The sequence below is a fragment of the Cladophialophora yegresii genome (genome assembly GCF_000585515.1).
Source record: "Cladophialophora yegresii CBS 114405 chromosome Unknown aczIN-supercont1.1, whole genome shotgun sequence".
NCBI classification, from domain to species: domain Eukaryota; kingdom Fungi; phylum Ascomycota; class Eurotiomycetes; order Chaetothyriales; family Herpotrichiellaceae; genus Cladophialophora; species Cladophialophora yegresii.
In genome coordinates this window covers 4,826,670-4,843,585 of record NW_006913045.1, presented here as the reverse complement: position 1 = coordinate 4,843,585, position 16,916 = coordinate 4,826,670, and the positions used below count along the sequence as shown (strand labels likewise).

General features: G+C 54.3%; 9 protein-coding genes across 9 annotated transcripts; 5 read left to right on the top strand and 4 right to left on the bottom strand.

The window, feature by feature from the left end:
- Positions 1 to 353: 353 nt before the first annotated feature.
- Positions 354 to 2,087, top strand: A1O7_01744 (ubiquitin thiolesterase; the record flags this gene model as incomplete). Its single annotated transcript, XM_007755780.1, has 1 exon — positions 354 to 2,087. One exon carries the CDS (start codon positions 354 to 356, stop codon positions 2,085 to 2,087), a length of 1,734 nt encoding a protein of 577 aa, XP_007753970.1.
- Positions 2,088 to 2,375: 288 nt separating this feature from the next.
- Positions 2,376 to 3,704, top strand: A1O7_01743 (acetylornithine deacetylase; the record flags this gene model as incomplete). The annotated part of the gene is made up of 1 exon (XM_007755779.1): positions 2,376 to 3,704. One exon carries the CDS (start codon positions 2,376 to 2,378, stop codon positions 3,702 to 3,704), a length of 1,329 nt encoding a protein of 442 aa, XP_007753969.1.
- A 595-nt stretch (positions 3,705 to 4,299) lies between these two features.
- Positions 4,300 to 4,891, top strand: A1O7_01742 (60S ribosomal protein L36; the record flags this gene model as incomplete). Its single annotated transcript, XM_007755778.1, has 3 exons — positions 4,300 to 4,356; positions 4,456 to 4,638; positions 4,811 to 4,891. 3 exons carry the CDS (start codon positions 4,300 to 4,302, stop codon positions 4,889 to 4,891), a joined length of 321 nt encoding a protein of 106 aa, XP_007753968.1.
- Positions 4,892 to 5,527: 636 nt separating this feature from the next.
- On the bottom strand, positions 5,528 to 7,090 carry A1O7_01741 (uncharacterized protein; the record flags this gene model as incomplete). The annotated part of the gene is made up of 1 exon (XM_007755777.1): positions 5,528 to 7,090. One exon carries the CDS (start codon positions 7,088 to 7,090, stop codon positions 5,528 to 5,530), a length of 1,563 nt encoding a protein of 520 aa, XP_007753967.1.
- Positions 7,091 to 8,301: 1,211 nt separating this feature from the next.
- Positions 8,302 to 8,949, bottom strand: A1O7_01740 (uncharacterized protein; the record flags this gene model as incomplete). Its single annotated transcript, XM_007755776.1, has 1 exon — positions 8,302 to 8,949. The coding sequence occupies one exon, from the start codon at positions 8,947 to 8,949 to the stop codon at positions 8,302 to 8,304; it is 648 nt and encodes a 215-aa protein (XP_007753966.1).
- Positions 8,950 to 9,396: 447 nt separating this feature from the next.
- A1O7_01739 (uncharacterized protein) lies at positions 9,397 to 10,909 on the top strand (the record flags this gene model as incomplete). Its single annotated transcript, XM_007755775.1, has 5 exons — positions 9,397 to 9,803; positions 9,854 to 10,173; positions 10,236 to 10,353; positions 10,395 to 10,683; positions 10,739 to 10,909. The coding sequence occupies 5 exons, from the start codon at positions 9,397 to 9,399 to the stop codon at positions 10,907 to 10,909; spliced, it is 1,305 nt and encodes a 434-aa protein (XP_007753965.1).
- Positions 10,910 to 11,629: 720 nt separating this feature from the next.
- A1O7_01738 (uncharacterized protein) lies at positions 11,630 to 12,549 on the bottom strand (the record flags this gene model as incomplete). Its single annotated transcript, XM_007755774.1, has 3 exons — positions 11,630 to 12,286; positions 12,309 to 12,393; positions 12,509 to 12,549. The coding sequence occupies 3 exons, from the start codon at positions 12,547 to 12,549 to the stop codon at positions 11,630 to 11,632; spliced, it is 783 nt and encodes a 260-aa protein (XP_007753964.1).
- Positions 12,550 to 13,714: 1,165 nt separating this feature from the next.
- A1O7_01737 (uncharacterized protein) lies at positions 13,715 to 15,025 on the top strand (the record flags this gene model as incomplete). The annotated part of the gene is made up of 1 exon (XM_007755773.1): positions 13,715 to 15,025. One exon carries the CDS (start codon positions 13,715 to 13,717, stop codon positions 15,023 to 15,025), a length of 1,311 nt encoding a protein of 436 aa, XP_007753963.1.
- A 22-nt stretch (positions 15,026 to 15,047) lies between these two features.
- Positions 15,048 to 15,845, bottom strand: A1O7_01736 (uncharacterized protein; the record flags this gene model as incomplete). Its single annotated transcript, XM_007755772.1, has 1 exon — positions 15,048 to 15,845. One exon carries the CDS (start codon positions 15,843 to 15,845, stop codon positions 15,048 to 15,050), a length of 798 nt encoding a protein of 265 aa, XP_007753962.1.
- Between the last annotated feature and the right edge of the window lie 1,071 nt (positions 15,846 to 16,916).

Sequence of the window (16,916 nt, the reverse complement as noted above, 5' to 3'; positions counted from 1 at the left end):
CTCATCGTAATTCCGAGGGACGAGTCTGAGAACTTTTGCAAGTGACTGTTCTCGATGTAGGTGTCTCAGGGCGGTGGGAATTGCGGCGGCTTCCGGGCTCTTAAAAGACAGAGCCGGCAATAAGTATAGCAGCACCCCGTAGCAACCACATTGACCTGCGCCTCAGCCATGGAGTGTTCTCTAGTTAGACTCTTCATATTCTCAAACGGCTCGTTCTCGTTGCCTGGGACCTTTCCGCAAGGCTGAAAATCAGCCAATCATGTCAGACAAGGCTTCCCCGCGTCGAAATTATTTGGGGATTCGGACAACCTCAACCCGCGTACTTTACCTACCGAACAAGGGACCACCACACAATGTCAAAGCGAAAGTCGGAAGAGCCGCTGGAGGGTGTGTTTGCCGAGACATCTCCAGCCAGCAAAAGAGCGCGTTTTGAAGATGTGCCCGAAAAGGCACCGACTGCCAACGGCGGTACCTTGAACACAGCGCTGCCCTCGAATGGGACGGATGAAGCTGCGGGCGTGAAGGAGCGCCAACAAGAAGATGGAGTGGAATCAGACGTAGAAGACGACCGGATACCTGCCGCTCCTCTGCGACAAAGTGCCCCCACCGAAGGCTACGACGACCTCTACCTTGACACCATAAATCGATCCTTACTGGATTTCGACTTTGAGAAGCTATGCTCCGTTACCCTTTCCAACATCAACGTCTATGCATGTCTTGTGTGTGGAAAGTACTTCCAAGGAAGAGGACCGCAGTCACAAGCATACCAACATGCGCTCGAGCTCGACCACCATGTCTTCATCAACATGGAAACTAAGAAGGTATACGTGCTTCCTGAGGGCTACGAAGTAAAGAACAAGAGTTTGGACGACATCAAGTACGTGGTGGATCCCAAATACACGGTTGAGGAAGTTAAGATGCTAGACAAGGACCCGAAAGAGTCGACCGACCTCGCGAACAAGCGATACAGGCCTGGATTTATTGGCATGAATAACATAAAGGCCAACGACTACCTGAATGTGGTGGTACAGACTCTGGCCCATGTCACGCCCTTGCGAGATTTCTTTCTCCTACAACAATTTCCTCTAACAGCGGCCCAGTTACCAGTGCGGTTCAGTACGCTGGTCCGCAAGCTGTGGAACCCGAGAGCGTTTCGATCGCACGTGTCGCCTCATGAACTTTTACAAGAGATCGCACTGCGGTCTTCGAAGAGGTTCACTTTGACACAGCAGTCAGATCCTGTCGAACTGTTGACTTGGGTCCTCAACAGTCTCCACAGCATGCTGGGTGGGTCACGAAAGGCCTTGTCATCTCCCATACACAGATGCTTTCAAGGCAAATTGAGGATGGAATCACAAGCAATCACGGCAAAGGCCGACACCACCGGCGACCGGCTACGCTTTGAAGAGTCATCGAACATCAAAACGGACATTCATCCATATCTCATTCTAACACTAGATCTACCGCCTGTACCTCTCTTCCGGGACGCAGTCGAATCCAAAAACATCATTCCACAAGTTCCTCTTACGACGTTGTTACAGAAATACAACGGCCTCAGCGCCATGGAAAGAGCAGCTCATCGAGTCCGGCATCGATTGTTGCACCCACTGCCGCCGTACCTCCTCTTCCACGTCAAACGATTTAGCAAAAACAAGTTTGTGGCCGAAAGAAATCCTACGATCGTTACGTTTCCTTCTCCTCGGGGACTGGACATGTCTCCATATGTAGAGCCAAACCCTTCGGTGCATCCGCCTGGAGAGCCTATCCTGTATGACATGGTTGCGAATATCATCCTAGACACGACTTCGGTTGCAACCACTGGCGGTGAGGATACTAACGCAGCAGATGCGGCGAACATGGCTGTAGGAGCAGAGGGTTTGAGAGTAGCATGGAAAGTGCAGCTCAGAGATAAAGCTGCTGCTTATTCTCAGCGGAGTGATCTGCCTGAATGGCTTGAGATCCAGGATCTCTGGGTCCAGCGAGCAGAGTCCGAGACGCTTTTCACGAGAGAAGGGTACCTTATGGTCTGGGAGCGAAGGAGAGAGAGAAAGAAGGGCAAGCAGCCCAACGGTGTGAAATCGACATAGAATAAGGGCAAGCTAGCTCTCGATATGTAAGCTTGAAGCAATCATTAGCTTCTTCTCGCGCTTCGGGACAATAAACAGCTTAGATCGAGTTCGAGACTTTGTCGTGCGATTGTGGGAACAGCGATGAAGTCCGCATAACTCGCAGCGTCGGTGGAGCTCCAGACGTCGATGACCGCAACCTCGTTTAGTCTTCAAAGCGTGATAAGCTCCGCGACCTCTACATCAGCTCCTTGTTGATGCCTGAGTGTGACATGACATACAGTGGCATTTGCACATCTCACAGGGATCATGAAGCTCTCATTGGGACTCACCTCTCTGTTGCCCATACTATGCACAGCAATAGTCCACGACAACGACCAGCAGGCAATAACTGGCCAACAACACGCAGAACAATATCACAGTAATACGAAGCTCTCCGACGTAATTGCCGCCTCCCCATTACTTTGTCTTCACCGCGCAATCTGCGAAATCGAATCCGTCACCGACGACGAATTCGCAGTAGGAGAACTCCTCGTTTCGATCCTTGAAGCCCACAACTTCACCGTCAAGACACAAAGCGTACCGCCGCCAAACTCGAACAATAGCACGAAAGGCAGATTCAATGTCTACGCTTATCCGGATGTCTCGAAGTATTCGAGCCTCGGAGCTTCATCTATCGAGGGAGAGCACGTGACGACGAAACCGAAAGTACTACTATCATCACACATCGACACGGTACCACCACATATCCCGTATTCACTATCGCTTCCAAAACCCGAATCCAAATCATCGCGCAAGGACATCCTCATCTCCGGCCGCGGTACCGTCGACGACAAAGCCTGTGTGGCGGTCCAGCTGCAAACGGCATTAGACCTGCTCTCGAGCGGAGGGGTCTCGCCCTCGGACGTGGCCTTGCTGTTCGTGGTCGGCGAGGAAAAGCGCGGCGATGGCATGCGCGCGTTTTCCGACTCCAAGCTCTACAAGGCGACCAACAGCGGCTATAAAGCCATCCTGTTCGGCGAACCGACAGAGGGCAAACTCGCCGCCGGACACAAGGGCATTGAAATGCTCACGCTCAAGGCTCGCGGCAAGGCGGCGCACAGTGGATATCCGTGGCTGGGGCGGAGTGCAAACTCGATGATCCTACCTGCGTTGACGGTGCTCGATGCGCTGGGCGATATCCCCGAGGCGGAGGGCGGCTTGCCTCGCAGCGACAAATACGGCAAATCGACAGTCAATGTAGGGTACATGCAGGGCGGGGTGGCGGGCAATGTGGTCCCCGAATACGCCACGGCAGATATCACGTTCCGGCTTGCGGGCGGCACGGTGTCTGAAGTGCGCGAGATCGTCACGCATGCTGTCCGAAAGGTCGACCCAGAGGGGTTGTTGGAGTTGGAGTTCAGCCAGGGGTACGGGCCCGTGCCATTGGATGCGGACGTCACGGGATTCGATACCATTACCGTGAATTATGGGACGGATGTGCCGAATATAGAGGTCAAGGAGGGGGTCAAGAGATATCTCTACGGACCAGGGAGCATTCTCGTGGCTCATGGGAAAGATGAAGGGCTCACAGTGGGAGATATGGAGGAGGCATTGGCCGGATATAAGAGGCTAGTCAAGCATGCTCTGGAGTTGTAGATGAGATAAGTTGGACTAAACGGCGAACAATCGAAGTTTCATCAGCGTGCAAGACCTGTCCGATTGATTAGTTGATCGCGAGAAATCGTCCGCGAGACGAACAAAGTAGTAATCCTAGTCAAATTAGACAGGCGTCATATTAGACGCAGAAAGCCGCGTTGAGCAACCACAGCTTCGCAGGCCCAGTGAAACACTCGAACTCGTCGGTGTTTACGCTGTTTTCACATCCGAGGAACATCCACGACGATAGTTCTGGAGTTGATAAAGCGGATGGGGAATGTGGTGATGATCAACTTTTGATCCCGCGTCCATTTCGTGCTTGCCGCCACCAGATGAGAGAGTGTTGAAGCGGGAAAATTGCGAGACAGCCTCGTCTGCAACTGTGTGTGCCAGCCCGCCCTGCCGCCCACAACGCAAGGCCAATGCCAAGACGTTCCAACGCTAATCCTCATCCAGATCACACAATCGGCAAACTTGCCCCACGAAAAGTTCAAACTGCGCATCAAGCTGGATTACGAGTGAGACCTCAATCCCCATCCAACGCGCGCACTTTACCCTACAACCACCCTTTCGCCAGCACGATCCATCCTCCAAGATGGCGAAAGAACGTACCGAAAAGTCCGGCTTAATCGTCGGCTTGAACAAAGGCCATGTAAGACCAAGAATCCCCGGTCTCTCAGCTTGTCGGCGACTTCGCAGCATCTTCATCATATGGCCGTAAGAACACACTGACACTTACCCGCCCTTCCAGAAAGTCACGCCCCTGACTCCCAAACCGCGCATCTCCCGCCGCAAGGGTGCCCTCTCCAAACGCACGGCCTTTGTCCGCGAAATCGTCAAGGAGGTCGCGGGCCTGGCTCCCTACGAACGCCGAGTCATCGAACTGCTCCGGAACAGCAAGGACAAGCGCGCGAGAAAGTTGGCCAAGAAGAGAGTACGTTCTGCCTTGTCCCTTTTATTTCTGAGATATCCCATCTTGGTCCATCGAAATTACTGTAAACGCTGGGGACCGAGCACGGCAGATGGTGGTGCTGGAGTTGGCACAAATCGGCCGTCAAAGCGACATTCAGAGTCCAGAGACACTAACATGTTTTGTGACTTTCCAGCTCGGTACATACGGCCGCGCGAAGAGGAAGGTTGACGAGTTGACCCGCGTGATCGCCGAGGCGAGGAGGACCGGCCATTAAACTCGCCTACCGTCTTACGTTCAAGTGCAGTGGAGGGGAGTGGAATGAAGGCGTGGGGGCGCGGCACTGCAGTCTAGACTGTTCTACTAGATGCGGAACTCGTGGAAATGGGGAGATGCAAATGGGGATTTTCGTGGCATTGCATGGCACAGCAAGACGATATTCAGCAACGCAACTGAATGCCTGAAGTTCGACTGTCCTTCCTTTCCTGAGGTCAGTTGTCAGACTGAGCGAGTACGAGCCTCGAGGGCCGGATGTGGTGGTATGCCTCGACTCGACTCTGCTCGATCTCCACACTGGAGAGGTTCGGAAAAGGCTTGCTACGGGGCGAGACCAGCAAGTCATTTTGCGCACGACGGGCTTGCTGACTGGCTGGCTGGCGCTCGACAAGTGAGCAGAAAAATAAAGAAATGAATCATCAAGTTGAGCCAACTGAAAGGTCGGCTGTGTTAGACCTTGCTTCAGTGATGTGTCGCTTGCCAAAATACTCGAGACGACCGCTGCCAATGTGTTTTGTCATGTAGCTTCGCTCAGCACAGGTTCTGTGTATACCCTGCCACTCCGCGAGGTATCCAAACACGTGCCCGTTCTGGTATGCCTCGTAGCATCGAGTCCTAATTCCTCTGAGACCGTTCTTTAGCGGACACTGACCTCAACCTGCTCCTCATCCTCAAACCCGACCTCCTCAACCGTCATCTCGGGCTCCAACCGCTCTCCATCAAAGATCAACCATGGAGTCTTCCCCTCCTCGATGCCTCTCGTCGCTGCATACCCGCGCATGATCTTCCCGATAGTCGTATGCGGCCGCACGCGCAGTTGCATGGGCTCGAGATCTTTGTTGTTAGAGACCAGGCGGATTATAATCGCCCCGGCGTCCTTGTCAGGTAGAGTCGGAGCTTGCTCTTCGGCTTGTTGGTCTTGGTCTTGGTCTTGGTCGTGCTGGTCCGGCTCGGCGGTGCCGTCCTGCTGTCTTTGTTGTCTGCGGTCGTACATGTCCTGCGTCATCGCCTCGATCACGATATTCCCATTACTTGGATCTTTGGCGCTCTTTTCGTCAAAGTCGTTTCCGTCTCCATTTCCGTTTGTCCCTTCATCAGCATCTAGATTACCGTACTTGGTCCTGCCTTTCTGCCAGGCTTCCATCTTCAAATTTCGAAGGATCCCTTTCATGGTTGTCGAATCGAATAATCGCGTGCCGTTCCAGGTGAAGAAGACCTGCCGTGTCAGGCTCTCATCGAGGTCGAATTTGCGACACCAGAATTCTTTGACTTGCTTGAGGGACTGCGACGTCCTACGCTTCACGATTAGAGGCTTCGTGCCGCTGATTTCGGAAGTGATGAGGATCTTGACCTCCGGGTCTTCTTCTTGCACCGACGCAGAGGCAGGGGCGGGTGCTTGTGCTTGTTTCGGGGTATTGAAAGACGCAGCAGAACTGGGAGTTGTGGAGGCGGGCCGCGAATGATCTTGGGGAACGGACGAGGAGCGTCCATAGTTGTGTTCAAACGCTGCTGAGTTTCCTCGACTACCGGGCGTATGCGGTCTTATGGCATTATCTTGAGCATCATCTCGATCACGATCGCGCTGTCGTCGAGCCTTTTCGCGCGCCTTTTGCTTCAACTGGCGGAGGTATTCGTCGTCAGAAGACGACGTCTGTTCATCGTCAAGGCCGTCCTTCGCGTTGGACGTCCTCTTCTTCTTCCCCTGCGGGTTCGGAGGCGTGAACATGATTAACTCGTCGTCCTCCCCGCCCTCATCTCGATCCAGATTAACAACGGTGGCTTTTCCACTTTTTTTACGACGCGAATGCGGACCGTGCGACGAAGCATCCCGTTCGTCTGCATGCGGTTTCTCTTTTGACGGGTTACTCCTCTTTACAGGCTTGTCTCGATCTCGACTCTTCTTCTTGCGTCCATTGCTGTCCGAGTCATCGTCCTCCAGCTCTGTCGAGATTCTCCGCCTCTTCCACTCAGGACCCTCGCTCCCTTCCTTGCTCTTCTGCCTCTCCCTCTCACTTCGTGCCTTTGCTCTTGCAACCTTTCGCTCCCGTTCTGCTTTTTGTGCCCGCACGATTTCGTCGTAGGCGACATTGCGGCCGAAGATCGAACCGTCCTCCTTGCTGGGGTCTGACTTTGTGCCCGTTGACGAAGCCGCGGCCCACGCGGGCTTGCTGAAGAGCGATCGCTTGACGCCGCTGGCCATTGCATGTAAGGAGGGAGTTTACCGGTCTGCGGTCATGGTACCCTATGTTCGAATTCGGGGTCTCGAGGCGAGGGCGCATGTGAGGGAAAGACAAGGCTCTCGAGTCGTGCCGCGCGGTTGAGGGGTCCTTCACACAGCCTTGTCGATGGGGTTACCTCGTAGACATCCACGCAGCCATCGTAAGCTTAACCTCCCTCGGCAAGGGCGAGCCTCGCGTCGTATTTCTTCCGCGATGCCTGTACCTCGTATGTGATTTTGGAGAACTGTCTATGTTCGTAATTCTGTGGACTCTTCGGTCTTGCCACGAATTTTAAGTCGGCATGTTCCATATTTCGGATCATCGTTCCTGCTCTACGTCCGGCGCATATCGCCACTCGAGTTCACTAGGGATGCTTTCACTCCATCAGACCACAACTCCCATCGCGCTCAAATTGACGTTTGTACACTTACAATGCACTGCAATCGGCATTGATGTGATTCTTCTCAAGACCAGCCAGGAGAACGATCCGTTCTTCCTACCTCTAAGGTTTCACCACTGCAGCGTTTCTCGTCTTCAAAATGCACTCGACTAAAACATGACCAACACAACCGATACTGTGGACCGGGCTGTCAATGGACAAGGCGACCACAGACGCATTTACAGCTGCATATGCCACGCAGCAGCACCCGGATATTTCGTGATGGATAGCAGATTCCTGCCGTACGCCCTTGTGATGCGAGGACGAGAGTGTGACTGACAATGTTCCCCTGCTGTGCGTCATAATGAGAATCTGGTACCGAACATAACGGCATATTTTGACATCCAGCTCATCGCGAGTCACATCGGCCGCTTCTGTTTTTCGGCTCGCGCTTTCAAGACTAACGTCGTCTTCTTAAGTCTGAGGTGACCGACCACGGTCTCCAAGATGTCCACGTTCAAAATGCCATTCGTCCATTCTGTGGCAAATCCCTGTCTCGCAACTTCATCAGGAAAGGTGTCTGAAATGGTCCGATAACAGTCCTTACCCCGTACATATGTGGAACAGGAATCCACATCTCAGGCTTCTGCATCTCAGTCAATACCGAGAGCTGTGGCATCTGGAATTTATGCTCCTCGAGCTGGATATAGTCAGCGAAGGCAGCATAGCGTGTTGAAGAAACGGCAGCTCACAAGTTTCCCAGCTCTTGCGCACATAACTTCATGCAGCTGGACCTCGAGATCGGCTAGGATACTAGCTGAAATCTTTGTCCTGACCACTGGTGTCAAGGTCGATGCAAGCCATGAAAAGCCCGTTCGTGCGCGAGCTCTTGTGCGGTCTTAGAGGTATCGTCGGATGTGCGGAGGCTCTCTGTTCAGATGATTCAATCACTCTGGAGACGACTTGGAAGTGAACAAAGTCACTCCACACATCTGCTGCAGGCAGTCCGTCAACCAAGCGCCTCCAAGCGGGATACTGTTCCTTATCATCCACACTGGGAGGATCCCGGACAGCGAGCTCATGTATCAAGGCGAAGCCCGGTCGCACGACTTTCGGAAAATCGACAAGCTTTGCAACACTGTACCAGTTACCACGCCGCCAGTCATACTCTCTTTGTAGTACCTTCTCTGTCGCTGCCCAGCCACCTTGCGAGATGGTATTTTGCCATTCCCGCCGGAGTGCAGCATAATGACGAGGGAAGCTGTTCGATGTCGAACTTCCCAGCCAGGCCGCAATTTCTCCTGATCGAAAATCAGCAAGGTCGTTGTACCTGACGACCTCGATCGAGTCGACCTGACGAAGCTCGTCAAGCATAGTCTGCTGAAGCCTTTTGTACTCCTCTGCCTCCGGAGCCGAATACTGCGAAGCGAGCGCGGCGCAAACTTCATACTTGAACGCCATTGCTATTCGCCGGAAAGCATCTCTTTGTTTCCTTTTGTCGCCTTCATTGGAGCCGAGTTCAGTCGTGTGGTCTCTATCTGTGATATGCCTCTCGGCCTAGCCAGCCACCACGTTGACACGTGTGATTGTGATATCGGTGACTCGCTTGAACTGACAAATGAGCAGTCGTTGTGGATACCACGGCTTCGAACGGTGGCTCTCGGTGTACTGTCCAGCTGCTCGAGCATGCGGACAGCCTGTTCCGGAAAATGGATTGTACAACTGCTTGCTCACTTGACTCGCAAGCAAGAGCCGACTCGGCTTGGTTACACGAACAAGGTACGTTCTCGCGTTTCCTTGCTCTCCTAAAAGCGACCCCTTTCCCCTTGTTGTCGTGGTGGACCTACCTCGTATCCCAGTACTGTAAGCTATCCCTCAGTTTTTCCAAGCCTTACGTTCTTGTTCGAGATGCCGGACACGCTCACGGTTATGAGCCTTGCTACCGAAAGCCTGAGCATCTGCATCAAGGTCGTCTCCATCCTGAAACAGTACGCGTCTGCCGTGAAAACTGTCAAGAAAGACCTTGTGGCTCTGCTGAAGCGAGTGGAACGTATGCGGAACGTCCTCGGACTGCTGCGATCCCTCGCGCTCGAACTTTCCAAGACGTCACAGAAATCAGTGCAGCTTGAGATCGACCGGGCTGAGTGTGAGAATACAATGGATGAGCTTTTGACGTTGGCGAAGGAGGTGGAAGCCAAGAAGCAGATCATGTCTGGGCTCTCGTGGGGTGCGAAGAAGAGCTCTGCTGCCAAGCTGACACGGGAGCTGCGCGAGATAGAAGAGGACATCATCAACGTCGTGACCGTTGTTGGCACGTGAGGCCGATTCATTCTCTTCGTGCCCGCTCGTCGCTGACCAATGCCAGGACTTCTTCGTTAAGAGCACAAGTCGATATCGAAGCATTGAAGGTGGAAGCCGGCGGTCACTCTGAAGTGCACATCGCCTTCGAGAACCTCTCGATCGTCGATGGTTCACTACAGGCTGCTACGGAAGAGCCCGGCGCGCACAAGCCCATCCGAACATGGCTTGGTCATGTCCTCCGCTACGGCCACTCTGAGCATTATCTGGCGTGGAGAGACAGGCTGTCAGACGCGGCCTTTTGGGGCAGATGGGATGACGCGTGGGACGCCCTCAAGACGGGGGGCGAAGAATACCATGAGATTTGGCTTAACGCGGTGCGAATGAGTAAGGCGTGACCATCAAGGTCGGCGCGCCCATCCGTCGATAGTAACTGACCCGCCCGGCAGAAAGACTGGAAGAATCTGATCAGATGTCCTTCTTCTGGATGCCACTGCACCAGGCAGCGTACACTCGCGCTCCGATAGAGGTCGTCAGCCGACTCATCGAAGCAGGAGCCTCCCGTAAGTACATTGCCTCGAGCATTGGCGCATCTAATCGCCATCCAGGGACCATGAGACTCGCTGGACCAGATATTCTTGCATGGACATGACCGCGCTGGAGCTAGCCCGCGAGTTTGGATTCTCCTATCTATACCATGTCCTGGCGCCGGTCATCCGCAATCCCGTACCTTTTGTTATCTTGACGCGATTGCAGGATCAATTCCACGACATCGTCCGCAAAGATTTAGGCGCACGTGTGATCGAAGAACGCATGTACTTACCTCAGCTGGAGGTGCTGACAGAGATGGGTAATGAACCCATGTGGTATCCCGTCAAGTTCGCGTCGGCCGGTGCGGTACGTCCATCACGGGACTTCCTGCTGCTCCAGATTGCTGATTGACGTGGCGCAGGGCTATGTGTTCCGGCTCGATGAGCGTGTTCTGATCGTGAGAGCCGTCACTGTGACGGGTGATGCTGCAATCCAGACGTACCGTATCCCTGCGACAGAAGTGCAATCCATTGATGATGAGCTGGTCTCCGACGTCAGAGTACCGGAGGATAGAAAAAAAGAAGAAGACTAATTACGCCGCGTTCCTCTCGTTACAGAGTGGCGATATGTGGCTTGTCGCTCAGAATACTGCCCATCATTGTAGCATCCCCAGAACGAATAGGCCAAACAGGGTTGGCGATGCAGTGACGAGCCGTGCGGTGCTCCCGGAATACCACGCCTGCCGCCACGCAATCTGCTGGCTCACCAGATCTCCATCGCGCGTCCGGCACCGGAGCGGAAAGATATAAAAGCCATTGACGTTGCCGAGCTCCATGAACCACACCGTGGTGAAGAAGTACAGAGCCGAGAATGTGGACTCGGAGTGCTAACAACTCAGGTCCCAAAGCCCTGCCACGTAGTCGTCGATGGTCACGGGATGCTTGGCCAAGGCTACGGAGTAAGCCGGAGGCTCCGTGCCGTCGAAATGCAGCGCCGACGGATCGACCTCGGTGTCGAAGTTGGCGTGCACATGCTCTACGGCTTCTTTATAGCCCTCAAATCCGCCCTGGAAGCCGACGGCTTTGAATTCTTTTCCACTCGGGTTTCCAGCTCCACTCCTCGACATGAGACGCAAGGTACCCAGCTTGGCCCTTATCGGCGTTGACAACCTCCCTTGGGCCATGAAGACGAGACACTCGGCACGGCAAAGCGCATAGATCAAGTCCCTCCCCATGAGATGCACATCCTTTGCCCGCTCACATTCGATCCTCGTAAGACGCTCTTCTTCGCCTTTGGTTTTGTCTCTGTCGCATTAGATCCAGGCGGCGAGGCGTTCAAGTTGCGCCGTCGAGAGAACCATCCACTCCTGATACATGGCCAACGTCTTGCGCAGGCGCACGAGCGGCTCACTCATCGCCCACCGCCCGGACCGCATGTGCTGGAAGAGCACCATGACTTCGTTATCCGCGGCGAGATACTCATTCTCGACCTTGGGAGACCAGACGGCATCGATGCCCATATCTTTGCTCTGGAGCACATACACCGTTCCCTCATGGTTCGTCGTTGGTAGAGCCACGCGCAGTCCGTCGTCCGCGTACCGGTGCTGCGCGCTCACGTAAGGGATGTTCGCCGTCCCGTCCAGCAGGAACATAAGCAGCCCTCCCAGCGCGAGGATTCCGTCCACCGGCTCCTCGCTGGCAATGATACATGCCAACGCCGGCACCGCGACCGCGATGGAGACACACGAGATGAGGGACCGGTAAAATCCCCGCTGGACGCCCGAGGACCAGGCAAAAGGACCTCGTAAGTTGACCAGCGACCAGAAGTGCGGTTTGCCCCGTCCTCGCGACTTCTCCGCCCGCAGGCCGTCGAGCCATCTGACGGTCCAGAATCCGAAGAGGACTTGCGTGAGGAGCGGAGCTTTGGCCAGTTCTGCGAGGATCGGTAGAGAGGCGCAGTACTGGTGGTCCTTCACGTGCGAGGAATTTCACCAGGGCGTGCCTGACCACCGCCAGTGTCCAGATCGTGGAAGTCGCTCCGATGACGAAGCTCGCAATCGTGTCTGACGATAACCCTCTGCGGCGGAGGGTGAATCCGCGATTCAAGAGGACGCGGTGTACTAGGAGCCAGCTTGAACAAGCGAGGGAGGAGGCCGTGTGCTGATACAGGAGAGTCAGTCGTCTCGCCTCACCTAGTCAGCCCGGTCGACCTGGTGCCCACAGGCGGGGGCATGCTGGAGGAAAGAGAAGGAGGAAGAGGAAGGGGAACGAGAAACTGGAAACGAGAAAGCGAAACTCACTGCGCCTTTTGCGCTGTCGGTGTAGTAAAGTGCCGTCGAACTCATGCTTGGGATACAATTAACCAGAAAGCGTCAAGGGCCTAATTACCCAGGGCTCGCTGATAGATTTGGTATCGTCGATATACGAGGAGTGAAGTATGAAGAGGGTGGACACTAAATGAGTTTTGCCACTTGGGGCGGCAAGACTGCCGCCTGGTTCACGCATCTCGTCTATGCACATGCAGAATATCTAGTCAATAATGGTTTATCTTCTGGTAAGGCTACTAGTAGGCAAGCATGAAGGGCAGCGCGCCTTGTGGACGCGTGTACAGCAGGAACCTGTAGGGACGAAGCCTGCCCCCTCCAGGAAACACCCCAAGGCCATTCGTTATCAAGCACGTACTGTAGTTGCAAGCCAATCCAGCGGGCACTGCACGACAGGGCCGCATCAACCTCCGCTACGGTTCAGGCTGAGGCGCGAGCAGGATTTACCCATTATAATCACATAGCCGCATCGTGAGGCTCAATCATCATGCTCGGCATTCAGCCTCGCCAGGTTGACTTTTCCGGGATCTGATCTGACACTCGTACACGCCTAGCATAATTATGGCGTGGTACGAGAGTCGAGTCGCTCTGGGGGGTAACAAAGATATGTACTCCGTACCCGTCCGTCAACGAGTTAGCCGTCCTAGACCCTTCCCCAGCGCGGAGTAAGCGGGGCTGCGGCCTGGGAAGGAGGGGGATGCCGTAGATGTAGTACGTAGCTTGCTCGAATAAGTATGTAGTGTGAGGTATGCAGCACTGGATTTGTCTATCGACGGAGTACTGAATGCTACTCGATAGGAGTGGCGAAGAGGTCCACCAACCGCGAGTCAATTGAAGCTCAACGCGGCTAACGTCCTCCAAGGGTTGCTTGTCGTTCATCCAAAGCTCGTCTCCGACCAGCGCGAGCACGGTGACCACGTTCTTCACTTATGAAGGACAGCGTATTCCCGCTTGGAGCGATCTCAGACCGCTTCAGACAACCCGATCATCTCGTTCCCCCGCGTTTGTTAAATTGTTTGTTTCTGGATTTATTCGGTGCCTGTGTTGTAGACAGCAGTCGACAGCCAGACAGCCATGACTGAGCCAAATGGACATGCATCCACATCCTGGACCAGGCCCAAACAGGTCGTCATTGTCGGCGGCTCCCTGGGCGGGCTCTTCACTGGAGTAGCATTGAAGCAACATGGCTATGATACGACAATCCTCGAAAGAACACCAACAAACTTGCTGGAGAACCAGGGAGCCGGGATCGTCGCAGGTGGCGACACTCTGACATTCTTTGAGCGCTATGATCGGTGTAAGCGACCCGTCGCTGTGCCGGCCCCGAGACGCATGTATCTCGATCAGTCGGGTAAAGTTGTTCAAGACATGCCCTTGAAGGGGACGATGACTAGTTGGGATCTCTGCTATTACCTGCTTCGCGCAAATTACGATCACCAAGAGAGTGGATACTGTAAAATGCCCGGACCTCAGCCTGGGGATGGTAAAATCGATTACCGTTACGGTTGTACAGTGACGGACTTCCAAGAGCAAGATGGGAAGATCAGGGTGTTCTACGACAAGTCCGATGGGAGCACGGAATCCATTGTCGGAGACATGCTGGTCGGTGCCGACGGTCCAAGCTCGCGTATCCGAAAGATCTTGTGTCCAGATGTCGAGAGGAAGTACGCTGGATACTGCGTGATAAGAGGCACGGTGCCTGAAAACGAAGCCTCGGAAGAAGCGAAGAAGGTGTTTGTGGAGAGGTTCACTTTCTTCCACGCCCCCGGCATCCAGAACTTGACCTACACGATCCCAGGTCCCGACGGGGCGATGGAGCCGGGGAAGCGCTTGTTGAATTTCGTGTGGTACACCAATTTTCCCGAGGGCGAGCAGGAGCTCGAGGAAGTCATGACTGACAAGGATGGCAAGCGCAGACGGCTGACCATCCCACCTGGTATGATGCGTCCCGAGGCGTGGGAGATGGTAAAGAAGCGCGGGCGAGATCGTCTTCCCCCCCAAATGTCGGAGATGGTCGAAAAGACGAAGCAGCCTTTTGTGCAATGTATCACAGACGTGATCACGCCGACTAACAACTTCTTCAACGGCAAGGCCGTGCTCATTGGAGACGCATTGGCTGGATTCAGGCCGCATACAGTAGCCAGCACAAGCCAGGCTGCATTTGATGTGCTCATGCTGATCGAGTATCTGGAGACTGGCAACCATGCAGAATTCGTGCGGAGGACCATGGAGTATGCACGCCTGGTCCAGCAAAGGGGCGTGAGGATTGGTGATAGAAGCCAGTTTGAGGCGCTGCCGTTGCAGGAGTACATTGATGATCGCACCATGATGTCGATCCCAAGGCAGGAGCTCGAGTTTCCAGAGTGGACGCAAGTTAGAATATAGCAGAAGGGATCGATGCTTGGGTTCAGCGTCTTGAGCGCAGACCAGGACGCCGAGGCTCCTTGCCCGCTGATCTTGCGTCGAGCTCCTTGCTTGGCACGTCTCTGGTACTCGAGGTTGGTCTTGCAGCGGTCTTGTTCGTGCTCTTCGATTTGGCTTGAGCTGCGGTCTTGTTGCTTCTCCTAGACGTGTTTCGCACGCCGGCATCCTTCCTGGTTACTGCTTGGGCCTGTGCTCTCCCAGGGACCTCCCCAATGGCTAGCATCTGCACAAGTGCTTCGATACGAGTAGCCCTGGTTTTGGACGACGCTGTCTGCACGCGGTGGAGTACTGCATACCGCTCTGATTTGTTCAAGCTGGTAAAAAGAACTGATGCCGCGGGCGTGTCCTTTAGTGCAGCAGCGAGGTCATCGGGAACCGTGATGGAGGCTGGCCCATCGTATGCTCTGTCCCAACGACCATCCGCCTTTGCTGCCTCCACCGCAGCCATGCCCGCGGGTCGCATCCTGCCTTCTTGGATCAGCCGTGCCACGGTCTCTGTATTCTTCTTCGACCACATGCTCTTGGCTCGGCGCGGAGTGTACCGCGTCAACCACCATGTCTCATCAATGCTACCCCCGCCTCCTCCATCGATCCAGCCAAAGCACAAGCAAACTTCTACTGCTTCTGGTGCAGTGATAGAAGGAATACCTGAAGCCTTCTTTGCGAGCTTGATATAGCATCCTGGAGCCGTGGTATGTTCTCGGTCAAGGAAAGCTTCGAAATCCTTGGCGGATGAGAAGGTGTGGATGCTGAAGTCGGAAGGTAGCTGCTTGAGTGGCATTTGGGCTTGATAGACCAAGTGCCAGGAGCTTCGTTTGCACTGAGCAGCGTTAGCACATTCAATCACAGTGGGCGGTTGATGTGGTAGAGTTGATAATGATCGAAACTTCAGAGGCCGGACCGCTGTGCTACAAGCATGCTTGGCGCGAAAAGACGTGTTTCTTGAGCATTGACTTTTCCATGCGCCCAAGATGAGCTATTTCCATGATTTGAGACGCGTATGACACGTGTAAACAAGTGTGGATTTGTTCATGCTGAAAGGGATCGTGGTGTTGGACCACGCACAATGTGATCTGCATTGCCGAGGATACATAATCAGGCGCCCATCCCTCGTAGAAAAGGCAGCCTGGAGGCCTCACAGGCCTCCGCGGCGGTTGATTTTGGGGATGGCAACCCGGGCACGTGTGGGGAGCCCAGATGCCTTTGGCATTGCTATGCTAGGCTCGGCTCGACCAAGCAACTAGCCTTGTAGATAACCACGACCGTCTCGATCAGTCGGACCTTCCAGCCTACACAGAACAAACTGCAGTGAGAGAACAGCGCAGATGACGATTGTTCTCAGCCTGACGAGAAACCAAAACACTCCTCTTGAAAGTTTCACAAGGTCTGTCCGCCAAATATTTAGTTCGGTAGCACAACAGCTGCAGGCATGTGTTGTCCACCAGTCAGCAAGTCGTTCATTTGTTGCTTTGCTGTTCCAAGCCTCACTTCCCGCTCACCCTCGTCGCCCTCCCAGCTCACTGCAAGTGATTGGCAAGCAGGCGGACAGTCGATATATGGGCACTCCATCTACAGCTGTTCTTTGTTCTTTGCCGCATGCTTCCAAGACGAGTGAGAGGAGGATCCTAAATTTCACATGCATTCACCTACATAGTCCCGTCTTCTCCAGCGCTGAAGAACAGGCAAAGTAGGCAAAACGATACCTGCAGCGGTGCCAACGATCAACAACATGTACAGAAGCCGTTCGTACCGAGATGATCTATTTCATCTACCTGCAGTAGGCATGCAGGCTGGAGGAGAGGCGGCCAACGGCCAAAGCCGGGCTATGCCCACGAAGAAGCATTCCTTGGGG